The following is a 13394-nucleotide window of genomic DNA, read 5'->3' as shown; positions in this document are numbered from 1 at the left end:
GTGGCAGTTTAAATATTTTAAATGTGGCCAGCCTTGCACCAAATGAAATCAGAGACTCATTGGTTGAAAATAGCATCTTGAGGCCTGCCATCTGCACTGATGTCTTTGTTGCTGATGTAAGGCCTCAAGGTGCCATTTTTTATTTTGGAACCCACTTGGGGAAACGCTGTTCCATGAATCCCACTTCCACCATTGTTTCTGACTTAACTTTTTCTGTCAAACGTTTGCTTTGCTTTGTATTGATAATGACCTTGCATTTCTGCACAGAGGATATGTATTTTCCTATCAAAATGCATGGCATTTGCCAACATAAAAAAGGCATTTTTAAGTAAACCTGTTGCCTCACATTTTGAAGCAGCGTGCCATGCAATTTTAACAGAAATGTAAACAATAATATCTCACAATAAAATAAAATATTAAAAGTCATTTCTTTAAAATGCAGACTGTACATTTTCTTTCACGCAGCTCTAAATTCTCCATTCAAACGCTGTGCTTGCGCATCCTTCTCCAGGTCTGACTTGGCATAGGATCTGAGAGCTGATGCTGGTTTGTCTCAGCCAGCTCCTGCCACACTGTTGTGGCACTGGGGACTCCAGTGGCACAACTTAGCCAAGAAATTGTAGCAGAGCTATGGGTTCTACAATTATGCAGACATCAAAACTTTTGGGCAACTCTGATAAGAAATGCAGAACTGTCCCAAAGCTCACCAAGTTTGACACCTTATTTTGATAAGAATTCACAATTTAAAACAAATGTACATTTTTTTAAGTTTCGATCAAGAAAAAAATTGTGCATCAAAAAAATTGCAAAGATGTGGGAACTCGACTGTCACAACTAAATGGATTGAGCTTCTACAAATGGAACCAAAGTAAATGTTGTGTGTAATGTGTACTGATGCACCTTGTCAGCCTGTCAGAATTATACAATAGTCTAGGGTGCAATCAAATTTTCATTAAATGTCAAAAAAATTTTTTCTAACCCAATTGCCTGAGTAGAAATTATCAAGGGCTTCAGCAGCTTCTACTCTCTCGTTACTCTGCATGTCTGCATTTACCGCTGCCCATCTGCCTATTGATTGGTAGGAAGCCCAGAATGGGAATTCCATCTCATTAATCATGTCACAGAACAGGGATTAAGACAAGTCTTTGGTTTAAGATTCACAGCATCTGACCATTGCCCATCAGTGCGTTTGATAGCTTGATGATATGCAAAGAATGCGTGAAGCCCCAGGAGGTCATCTGCCAGCAGAACTTCTGAACAGCCTTTCTTCACAACTTGGCAAGTGCTACTGGATAACATTGTTTCAGTACTGAAGGCCAAAACAGGATAATGCATTAAATAGAACACTTGCATTGTAAATTTACCCAAGATTTTTGTTATTAATTGTTCAGTTGAAAGTATAAATTCTGGATCACCCCTTTGCACTAAACCAGATTAATGAATGTAATTATTACAACACTCTATCAAATGATATATTTAGTTTCCAAAAAATTAAATGATTTAAGCTTGTTTTTACCAATGTAGATAAAACTCCTGATGTTACTGGAGGACTAACAGATTTCCAAGCCTACTAAGCAGTATTATTATTCACTAAAATGTTTCAATAACATTGCAATATTTTTATTAATTGCAATGATGGGATCATATACTTTATTAATTGATGTACACTTTTCAATGCCATTTCCATTTTCGACTTGACCATTTTGCTTCAATTTGGACTATTTTAATATCTGAAAGAATGCAGAGTGGGAAATGCAGTGAATGGAAAGTATTTGAGGAAAAGCTGCACTTGGGAGCACATGTTGATCAGTTTAAATGTACGTGACTGATGCCACTTGCATTTTTACAAGTGAGATGCATTCATTGACTTTTTCCTTATTTTTACCCTCTGATATTAAGTTGATGCTCATTTTGAAAACTCAATCCATTTGTTTATGTTCATGGCCCCGGGAGTTTAAAAATTATAAGCATAAAATGCACTGACATCAAGCTGCTTTGCTTGTATCTGATGCTGTATTGATTGAAGCTGTCATGGAGCAATGAATCCTTTGATTGCATTCCAAATCCAAGCACGGTTAATGTGTTTGCTGTCATTGGAAATTTTGAGTATTAATAAAGCACTGAGTGGGGGTGTTGGTAATAAAATAATCCATTTGCAGAAATACATGCATTGCACATCAGTTACAAGTGTCCGTTTTTCTTAGCATATGAACCCTTTTTGAACATCAAAGGTTAGTTTTGCATTTAAATCTTTGTTAATTGTGCTTCCATATTAATGAAAGTGGGAACATTTAAATGTAATTTTAAAATGTTTTAATGAAACATACCCTCATGACCTTTGCAGTGCTGATTTTGTCTTAGTAACCAGAGCATGTGGGGAGTAGTGGGCTGCTTACTGCTGGTTTGTGGTACTGTGTCTGTGGGAGGGGGGGGGGGGGAGGGGGTGGGAACAGGACAGGGCATTAACCCTGAATGCACACAATTCATCGAAACTGGTAATTTAATTTTTAAAATTATTTACAGCATGGTAGAAGCTGATTCTGGCCATTTAAACCCATGCAGCCCAGTTACACCCAGATTAACCTACAGCCTTGAATATTTTTGGAGGATGGGAGGAAACTAGAGCACCCAAGTGAAAACCATCACAGATTACAGGGTGAACGTACAAACTCCTTACAGATAAAGCTGGATTCGAACCCAGGTCAATAGCTCTGTAATAGTGTTGAGCTAACTGTGGCATAGTTAATGACTTGGTGAATGCAGTGTGAGAGGTATGTGGGGTGTGCGAGAGGTATGTGGGGTGTGCGAGAGGTATGTGGGGTGTGCGAGAGGTATGTGGGGTGTGCGAGAGGTATGTGGGGTGTGCGAGAGGTATGTGGGGTGTGCGAGAGGTATGTGGGGTGTGCGAGAGGTATGTGGGGTGTGCGAGAGGTATGTGGGGTGTGCGAGAGGTATGTGGGGTGTGCGAGAGGTATGTGGGGTGTGCGAGAGGTATGTGGGGTGTGCGAGAGGTATGTGGGGTGTGCGAGAGGTATGTGGGGTGTGCGAGAGGTATGTGGGGTGTGCGAGAGGTATGTGGGGTGTGCGAGAGGTATGTGGGGTGTGCGAGAGGTATGTGGGGTGTGCGAGAGGTATGTGGGGTGTGCGAGAGGTATGTGGGGTGTGCGAGAGGTATGTGGGGTGTGCGAGAGGTATGTGGGGTGTGCGAGAGGTATGTGGGGTGTGCGAGAGGTATGTGGGGTGTGCGAGAGGTATGTGGGGTGTGCGAGAGGTATGTGGGGTGTGCGAGAGGTATGTGGGGTGTGCGAGAGGTATGTGGGGTGTGCGAGAGGTATGTGGGGTGTGCGAGAGGTATGTGGGGTGTGCGAGAGGTATGTGGGGTGTGCGAGAGGTATGTGGGGTGTGCGAGAGGTATGTGGGGTGGCCAGCTGATGGTGTAAATACCAAATTCATACAAGCGCTGGCAAATTGGGCTATGTCAATGAACTTGCTGCGCTGTTAATAGCGGGAAAAAACCACACCCTCATGCACTGTGTAAAGGGATCATTGGTTATTTATTTTAATGGGGTTGAAATATAGTTGAGGAGAAGTAGCGTGATTGAAATCTTGGATGGAGAGGAGATCATTTATATCTGAAGCCTTTAAACATTATTTTATTAACAGATACAAGCGCAGCTTTTTGCCACAAGATTTGGGCTATAAACACCTGACAACACAATTTGCAGCCCACTTGTCTTTTAGTAATGGCCTTGGAGGCTGAGGTTCCAAGAGAGGGGTGTTCATCATCGTTCCCTGAGCAGGGCTGCTGAAAGGAAATTAATTTTTATTCAAGGGACATATTATCAGGAGTGAATGTAACTACAAAGTTGTGCCTTTGGAGTCAATTTTTCTCCAACAGGCTGATGAGGGAATTCTGCCTCATTTTGCAGATATAACCACAGACTAGGCCATCCTGCCCATTAACACAGAGGTCATCAGCATTTTCCATGAAAGGAAAGGACATAGACTTCCTGCAAGGAGTTCCTGGACTTTGCAGGCTCCCTCTAGCCCAGAGATATGGAATGGACTCTGCACTATTCTAAATATGAAAACATCTTGCAGAAAAGAGTGACCCTTTGAATTGTGAATCACCTCAAAAGTTCTTTGCCATTACACTGCTTCACCATTAGTTTCATGAAAACAGCCTCTCTTCTTTAACCTGTCAGTAGTTTTCGTGTAGGTGCTGCATTTATACATTAATTTCTCAAAAAACTTGCCACAAAGTTGAAGCCAATAATTAACAGCTCAATAATTGACCTGATGTAATCATCTTTAATAACAGCTAGTCTGAGAAAGTGAACAATAAAAAGTGCATTGTATTATTTGTTCAGGTTGTGAACAGATTTAAATTTTCATGATTTCTCACTTTTTCCTCTTGTTCTCAGTCATTGTCTCTCTCAAAGCACGCGCCTTCTCCACCTCTCACTTTCTATCGTGGATTTGTATTGAATTTGCCTGCTATAATTTTTTACCGCCTCAGTTCTTTGGTTCTGTCTTGATCTTTTAATCTGGACTTTTCCCAGCATTCACCAATTTTGCAGCCTTGTTATCAGGCTCACACATCCAACAATGTATAGGTCAAAATGCTTTTGTACCAAAGGGCTCAGGAAAAATGTAATAAACCTGGCACGTCATCCGATGAATTTCTGTGGGAGATTCTGGAGCTGAACAAGACATTAAATAAAATAATTTAATATATTAATAATTTTAAAATAGTAATAATTTAATGTACAAAATATATTAATTAAAATAATAACTTGATGAAGGGCTCAAGCCCAAAATGTTGGCTGTTTCTTTATCTTTGCTGACTTGCTGAGTTTCTCCAGCATTGTGTTTTTACTTCAATCACAATGTTTGCAGATTTTTGTGTTTTACTTAGGAGATTAATTTTTCAAGTTAATAAATGTATCATCGAGCATGGTGCAAAAATTCTGGAAATTCATAGACCACTTTCTTTTTAATGCAAGATCAAGGTATGAATTCACAGTCCATTTTTTCATCATTTTTTTGATTCATGGCCCCCATTAGCAGTTGCACCATCATCTTGCCTTTGTTTGCCTAAAAGAATTTTGAAGTTTGTGTTTGGGCTATTGCAGCATGGAATATCTTAGATGCTGGTCAAGTGTATTATAAGATTGTTGGACTCTGTCCATGCGTCTGAAAAATATAACTCTGTTTTGTGATAAATAACTTTATAATGCAGGTTATTATCATAAATGGAAACCTGTTACAGCATTTGAACACCAGGAAAACACCTGGTCATCAGTAGTTTAATTGGGATCATAAATTCTCCAACGAGTCTAGAAAGTATACAGAGGATGTTGTGAGGTGATTTATTAAATATTTTAATTTTCCTGCATTAATTTGATCAATTTTGCTGAAGTGTGCAGCCATTGTACATTAGCCAGATGAACAGACTTGTAAGTAGACAGGACATCCACTCAGTATAAAATGGATGGGCCTTTAATTTATTACTTTGCTCAGCCTACATTGTCTTGCATGGCAGATATGTGTTATTATTTGAAGTTACTAACTTGCCTTCTACTCTTTATTAACAGGACATTGTTTTATGAGCTTCGAGTGGCAATAGAGCAGCTGACAGCCAGACCTTCCTGTCCAAATTTCCTCCGAACTGCGTGTCACAAAGCTATCAGGCTCATCTGTAAGCTGGCTCCAGGTTCATAGAACTCGAGGTTCTTAACATGAGCATATTTGCAAATGCTGATATTCTTCATACATTAGAATTCCATGAAATATTCCTGTAGGTTTTATTGTGTATTTATGTTTGATTACTTTGAGGAGCGATGTCTGAAGTTTCTGCATGCTAGATTCCAGATGATGATAATTTATAAAATCATGTCTGGATTTGATTGATAGACAATGAGAATGGACTTCATGTGAATATGAGTATGTAATGTGGTCTGAGGATTGTGTGGATAGTCTATTCGAATGAAAAATTAAAACTAGGTTAGTATTGCTGTCATGCATTACTGAGCACCAGTATATTTTCCTTTTCGAAAGCAAAAATAACCAAAATTCACACTATCTTTAACATCTACACTCTGGGGAAAAAAATGGCTGTCATTGAATTAATAATGGTACCAGGGAGTAGTTCACAGTAAAGGATGGGCTATTTGATGCAAACGTGTTCTGGACAAACTCAGTGGGTCAGGCAACATCCATGGGCAGAAATGGTCAGTCAGTGTTTTGAGTCAGGTCAGCGTTAACTGTTTCTGCCCATGGAAGCTACCTAACCTGCTGAGTTCATCCAGAAGTTCACTGTTTCCTCGAAATACCACTTTTCGATATTCAATACTTGGATATTCAATTCTTCACTAAAAGTTGCATTTTTTGACAGGTGCTGATATTGAAAGAAATGTAGGTTTACTTTTTAAGTAATCATTGCACACTCAGATTTTCTTGCAGTTTGTTGGCTTCATCTGTTTGTAAGGCACAAATGACCTCCATTACTTCTGCTCACCATCAGGAATTTATAACTTTGTCTTTAATGAGGTTAATAAATTAAGGTGATGACTCTAATACACTTCAAGAATCTTCCAAAAAAAAATGTCACATGTCAGGTTTGTATCCCAGTAGTTTCATGTGTATGTTGATAGCATTACTGTGAATAGATAACAGTGAAGGCCACTTTTGTTTTGTCATGTTACAGTGGGATGTATTATGATGAGAGAAAAAAACTGCTGGAGGAAATGAGCAAGTTGAGCACATCAGTGTGGATAAAGCAATTGTTCAATATTTCGGGTAATACCCTGCATCAGGACTAGGAATGGAGAGGAAAGATAGGAGGATAGGTTTGGAATAAGTACTATTCTGCAGTGCCATGGAAATGACAGAACTAGTTACTTGACTGCTCTGTCCTTCATCCTTTACCAGTTCTTGATCCACATGAAACCCACTGGCCTTTTTCTCATCCCTTCCCCTGTCTTCTTTAAATTGGCTAGCTTCCTCTCCACATCCAGTCCTGATGCAGGGACTCATTGAACTTAGCTTAGTCCCCTCCCCCTTCAGATGCTCCTCAAGCTCCCTGAATTCTTCCCACAGTTTGTTTTTGCTCCACATTCCAGCGTCTGCATTCTCTTGTGTCTCCAGGTGTTAAATTAATATGTTTATTGCTGTTGGGGACCTTGTTTTTCATATCACTTTGAATAGTTTTTAGATATTTCTTGGAAGCAGCTGTTTTGGTGAATGTATGTATATAACTAGATCAAGATAAAACTGCTTACATCCGATATGGGCAGTGGAATGGTGTTTGAATGCACACCCATGATTATCATATCTTGAAACCAAACCGTTACTGAAATAAAATTAAAAAAAAAACACATCTGGATAAAGGAATTTGTAATAAACACAGTGGAAATTCTGAACTGATCAGGCAGTGTCTGTGGAGCTTAACTTTAATTCTTTCTCTTCAGCTAGTCGAACATTGATTTTAGAAATGATTAAATGTATCCACCGAAGTTCTTCAAGATTTTTCCAGTTTTATACATAGTACCATGGCATGGAAGGTCAGTTCTAACTTGACTGCAAAGTGGAAGCTGGAAATGTGACAAGTTTTCTTTTGTAGATGTTTGTTTTTCAACTGATGTCAATCGATGAACACCTCCCTTTCTTTCCAGTCTCTCACTTACATGGTATTTTGCCGCAATTGTTTAAGAAATTAGGGTTTGTCTACATAATCTTGTATTCCATCACATCCTTTATCATCACTTTTAACATATTTTCTTATTATACGTTGGATCATTGTTGCTAACTGGTACAAAATGCAAGGTACTCAGCTCTGGAGCATAGACCAGACCAAGGGGAGAGCGACTGAAGAGCAAAACTGAAAATAAAATATAAAGAATTGTATTTGAAGCTAATTCTCTACAGTGTAAGAAATTCAAAACAAGTTTCCTCAGAAGAAAGGGACAAATAGCAACTGAAGGGTCACAGCAGACCACTGTTGGCAGAGGTTGAATTTTAGAACTTGCGCGAATTCACTGATCAATCATAACAATTATGGACATGGAGGCCAAAATTTCTCAGTTGCTATAAACACTCAAGTCTAAATTGAAGATCATTTGTATTTTCATTCATAATCTTCATTTTTTTGAGTACAAAAGAGAAAGACAACAGGTTGCTCAGCAGTAAGCCATCACGTTCAACACTTGATATGCCCACTGCTGATCGCTGCTAATTAGGGGATGCTCGACAGAATAACACTTTCACCTTAAATCCATAACTCCTGAATGAGGAAGACTCTAGAATGTGAATGAAGTTCTAATGCTCAGCCTGAGTGAGGAGTAAAGAATAGAGTTGAATAGTTGCTCACTACAATTTTCAAGATTTGGAACTTTTTTTTTTAATGCTACTATTTTATTAGTAATTACGAGTGGGCATACGGGTCCTTTTCCGCATTAAGTGGTTTTTGGCAGTGTAAGATGTTTCCAGTCACAGTACAATTTGATGTGAAAATCTTGAAACTGATAATACCTCAAATATTTGATAGATCAGTGGGAGTTTAGGGTACTATTTATAAAGCTGTCTACACTCCATTTCAAAGGAAAAAAAATGGATGTGTTGGTAAAAATAGAGGCCTGTGTTATATTTGCAGTGGCTAAACAAAGAATAACTGTCCATGCCAACATCCTGTTGTAAAAACAGAACAATAAATTGAGAACAAGTCCATCAACATCTGTCATAGACCCAGATCCATCACATGGACATCTGCAAATACTTGAAATATTGCTGGTATGCAGTCAGGGGATACAAGTGATCAAAATGCAAACAGCATATAATGTCCATTTCTAATTACCTTTTAGATTTATTGTCAGAGTACCATACATGACATCACATACCACCCTGAGATTCTTTTTTCTGCGGGTGAGGCAGAATTACCACTTATTAATAGTGCAAAAAAACTGATTCCGCGCACGTTCTTTATGTAATCAAATAAAGAAATGTAAACAAATTGTGCAATACAGAGATAGGAAAAAAAACAATAAAGTGCATAAATAAGAGTCCTTAAATGAGTCCCTGATTGAGTTTGTTGTTGAGGAGTCTGATGGTGGAGGGGGAGCAGCTGTTCCTGAATCTGATGGTGTGAGTCTTGTGGCACCTAGACCTCATGGTAATGGGAACAGCAAGAATAGAGCATGTGCTGGGTGGTGTAGATCCTTAATGATTGCTGCTGCTCTCTGACGGTAGCGTCCTCCGTGGATGTTCTTGATGGTGGGGAGGGTTTTACCTGTGACTTCTTGGGCTGTGTTCACTACCTTTTGTAGAAGCTGATTCTGCAACATTGAACCAGTTCAGACCTGGTGATGGTGATCCCACAGAGTTGATTGGTCTGGTGTTCCAGAATTTAGATCCAGTCACATTGAGAGAACAGTAGTAAATAACCAAGTCAGCATGAAGTGTGAATTGGAGTGAAACACATTAATGGCATCCATTTTGATGCAAGCCAAGTCTTAAGTGGTAGAATTCACCTTGTAGTAAAGAGCCCAATTTCAAAGTGTTTGAAAGCATTTTGAGGGTTAAAAAAATGCTTAATATTTTGATTAAAAACATTTAATTGGAATTGTGTTCATAATGATATAATTATCACAATTATTTCCAGAATCCATGCTTATAGAATCTATATTTCAAAAGTTGATGATTTTTAAAATCATACACATTCTATCTATTTCTGCATTCAGAGAAGCTTTTATAATCTCTTGTGCTCAATGAAGTTGCATCATTCAAAATCCATGCTTTCTGTGCCAGTCCTTTGGAGTGGTTCAAAGCGCAGAAAGTGTAACATTACCACAAAACTGGAAATAGCAATAGTTATTCAGAAATTAGGTTCGCACCATGTCTCTCCCATGAGCAGCCATTTTATGCAAGTCCTATTCTTCAACAAGCATTTATTTGAAAACAAATGAAGTTTTTCTTTATTATAAATTCAGGAATTCCCTGTTTTTCTATTCGCTATGTGCCACCATTCCATGTGTTAGGTTGCTGGTTTGGTCCTGTAACAATCACCAAACACTGTATGTTGAAATACACTGTTTTCTGTATAGGCTGAGCAGCAGAATTGGGTCACAGCATATTTGTTTTAGTGGCTTTGAACTTTTTGGAAAAACTCCATTCATAACCACATTGCTACAATAAACATTCAGATTCCTATAAATGTGAGAATGTGGAACCATTGAATGTAATTCTGAGACACACTTTATCTATTGACTGCTTTAAATAGTGATCTATTGCTATAATAAAGATTTTGTAGTCAACACTGGGAAAACACAAAAGTCTGCAAACACATTAAAGTAAAAACACAATACTGGAGAAACTTAGCAGATCAAATAGTGTACTTTATTTAGCAAAGATAAAGTTACATAACCAATGTTACAGGCTTGCGCCCTTCATTGACCAATTCATCACTGGCAGTTCAGGAGATTTAGTTTGCCTTTTCTGAATCTTATCCTTTGAGAGTCCATTTCAGCAACATTCCAGATAGTCGCCAAATATCATATCATTTGGTTGAGTAGTCGATCTTTTAAATTTTTACCAGAATGGAACGTGCAAAGATAAAGAAGTTGAAATGTCATAACCTTTTTAATGTGTCTTTTACTTTAATGAACGTTACATTTTGAATATTTATCCAAGGATATTAACTGACAAAATTATATTTTTTAGGATCATGGATTTTAAAGCAAAAATTATGACTTGATGTTCACTTCTAATTAATACCACATGCAAGTTTAACATTTGCAAGGTCGTGTGCAGTGAAAATAATCTGGCAGTTGTTAAAGTTCCTGTCAGTTTATTTGATGATGCTGAAGGGGGGGGGGGTTCCAAAATAGCATGCTGTATAAATCAGCAAAAAAAATCACCACCTTTAGATTTCCCCAAATAACTATATGCAGATCTTTACTGCAAAGCTTGTTGTCAGGTTCATCTTATGAAAGTGAATGCTGACAATTTGTATGGGACGACCACTATGTAGTCCCAATCTAATGAAATAATTAAATTTAATGAAAACTTTGATGAATGATTAACTATTTTATAAATATTAGTAAGCACTAAGTTGTTCAAAATGTATCATTCATGAGTTAATGAATCCAATCTTAGAAATGATTAAAGTTCCACATCTACATTTTATATTCTGTATATATGTAGATACATCATGAAAATTGATTGTCATGTCTTATTGGTGAATATAATCAGAAAATTGTTCCAGCTACCTAGCCTTTTATGCCAGCTTTTTGCAGAACATTTTATTCATGTTTAATTGTTTGAAAAAGGCATATATTAAGTGTAATATCAGAGATATCATATTGGCAGAAGATTTTGCTGCTATTGGTAGGGGTGTATGGGGAAGCAGAAAAAGAGTTAACGATGGACTATCATTTTCAAGATTAAGTGGCTAATTTTATGCATTGTTTGGAAACTGCATTAACTTCATAAACTGGCATCTGGTTAGTGAGAGTACGATTCAGTTGAGGGGAAAAATATATATAGATATATATATATTTAAATAGCTTTGCTTTTTCTGTCTGTTCATCCACTCAGAGAGAGCCGTATGTAATGAAGCGTGTGCAGTAGCTGTAACTAGGTTCTACCTCAGCTGGAAAATGTCAAATTATATTATGCATTCTTCAAAAGCATAAATCATGCTTAAGATTTCTTTTTAAAATGGGAAGATAAGAGAAAAAAAAGTGACCATTTTGATGACCTAGTCACCAGGAATTGCAGAATGGATTTCAAAAAAAAGTTGAATGTTATTGTTGTCAGAAGCAGAGATCCCTGGAGATTTTAAGTATTCATGGTACAAATGTGATTATAAAGATTGTAAGATTATGCAGATGTTCGAGTGTGCTTGGGAATCCCAGACAGCCATTGTGCTTTGAATGCCATATTTGAATGTTAAACAATGCCTTTGAGAGACCAGCAAAGTCATAAATAGGTTTGAATTATTTCTTATGCATCATCGAAACATGAACCTACAATATTACTCTGCAAATCCATCTAACTAAGGCAATGTCTACTTTTTGTGATGATGTTTTCATAATAAAGAATAAATACAGAAAGAATAGATGCTCGTCAGATTGCAGGAAGTTAATATGTATTATTTTTATTGCATTTGTAAACATGCAATACTTTTTTGCTATTGGTGCCTATCCTTGGAACATGTCATAATTATTGTGTGCTCATAATTCACTAATGCATTGTACACTTTAAATGCCTGAATATTAAACTGATTTCCAGCTCCTAATTCAGCAGCTGTTTTGAGTCTGCTTCTGTTTATGATCAAAGAAAGGGCACAAATTTGTTGGGAGCTGGTGCATCAACTGTACATGATCAGTCGCTGGTCAATCGGGGAATAATCTTGCTCATCTATAAGATAGTTAGATGTTTAATGTTTAGCTGGACCCAGTAAATGAAGAATATTTATAACGTGACACTTTTCTATAGCTTCTGCCTACTCTAAGCCTGCATTACTTATTTGTAATTGGTATGTTTGAATCTTCACATGGAAGCCACGAACTGGATAAGCATTTTGGTTAAAACAGTGGTTCTCAACCTTTTTCATTCCAGTCACATTACCAGCTTAAGTAACCACCGAGCAGTTTTGGCATTGGACAGTTTAAGGTGGTATGTGAGTGGAAAGATAAAAGTTGAGAACCACTGGGTTAAAACATCTCCCGATATCCCTACACTGTCATCACAAAATACTCCCATTTTATAGTGAGCAGCAAAGTGGGGGATGCTGATCAAAGATTGTTTCTTGGAAAGCATACATTTTAGTATCTCTATGGCATGGAATGAAGAATATTGATCTCATTCCAAAAAAAGTGTTGTTCATGTTGAGAGTTAAGTGACCACTTTTAAAAAATTATTCTGAGAAATTAATATCTTAGAAGCAAGAAATGCATGATTTAATAGTTAATAGTCTTCAAGCATAGCAAGTGAGAAATATAGGTCTTTGCAAATTAGCATTTCAATTTTGCAATAATTATAAAATATTTACTATTCTAATGTACTTTGTAATGTTATACACCTTGATGAAAGTGTAAGTAAAATACAAGATTTTGAAAAAATTATATTTCACGAGCAATGTGGGATACCATTTGAGCTTCAGTTTGCCATTTCTCTTTGCAAAAACTTCATTTTTGAGTTTCATTCAAAAGCTCAAGCAACAGTAAACCTGCTTGGGCAGTTAGTGACAGTAAGGATGTGCCTTCTGCCCAGGTGACTGCTATCACAGATCCTTGAATTTTGAGAAATATGGAACTGAGGTGAGTTTTTTCAGCCAAATCTTGCGCTACAGTGGAAACTAATTGGAAGTGCAAGTCCTGCAGCACTCTTTAATA

General features: G+C 37.5%; 1 protein-coding gene across 2 annotated transcripts in view; it reads left to right on the top strand.

The window, feature by feature from the left end:
• LOC138740566 (transmembrane protein 33-like) overlaps nucleotides 1–12287 on the top strand; it is a 121780-nt gene extending 109493 nt beyond the window's left edge. For both annotated transcript variants that reach the window (XM_069893415.1, XM_069893416.1), the window contains exon 8: nucleotides 5598–12287. In XM_069893415.1, coding sequence (XP_069749516.1) covers nucleotides 5598–5724 — 127 coding nt within the window. In that variant the 3' untranslated portion in view covers nucleotides 5725–12287. The remainder of the gene's footprint in view (nucleotides 1–5597) is intronic.
• The last annotated feature ends 1107 nt before the right edge of the window (nucleotides 12288–13394 follow it).

This window comes from Narcine bancroftii, chromosome 8 (assembly GCF_036971445.1).
Source record: "Narcine bancroftii isolate sNarBan1 chromosome 8, sNarBan1.hap1, whole genome shotgun sequence".
Taxonomy (NCBI): domain Eukaryota; kingdom Metazoa; phylum Chordata; class Chondrichthyes; order Torpediniformes; family Narcinidae; genus Narcine; species Narcine bancroftii.
This window is presented reverse-complemented; position numbering and strand designations above follow the sequence as displayed.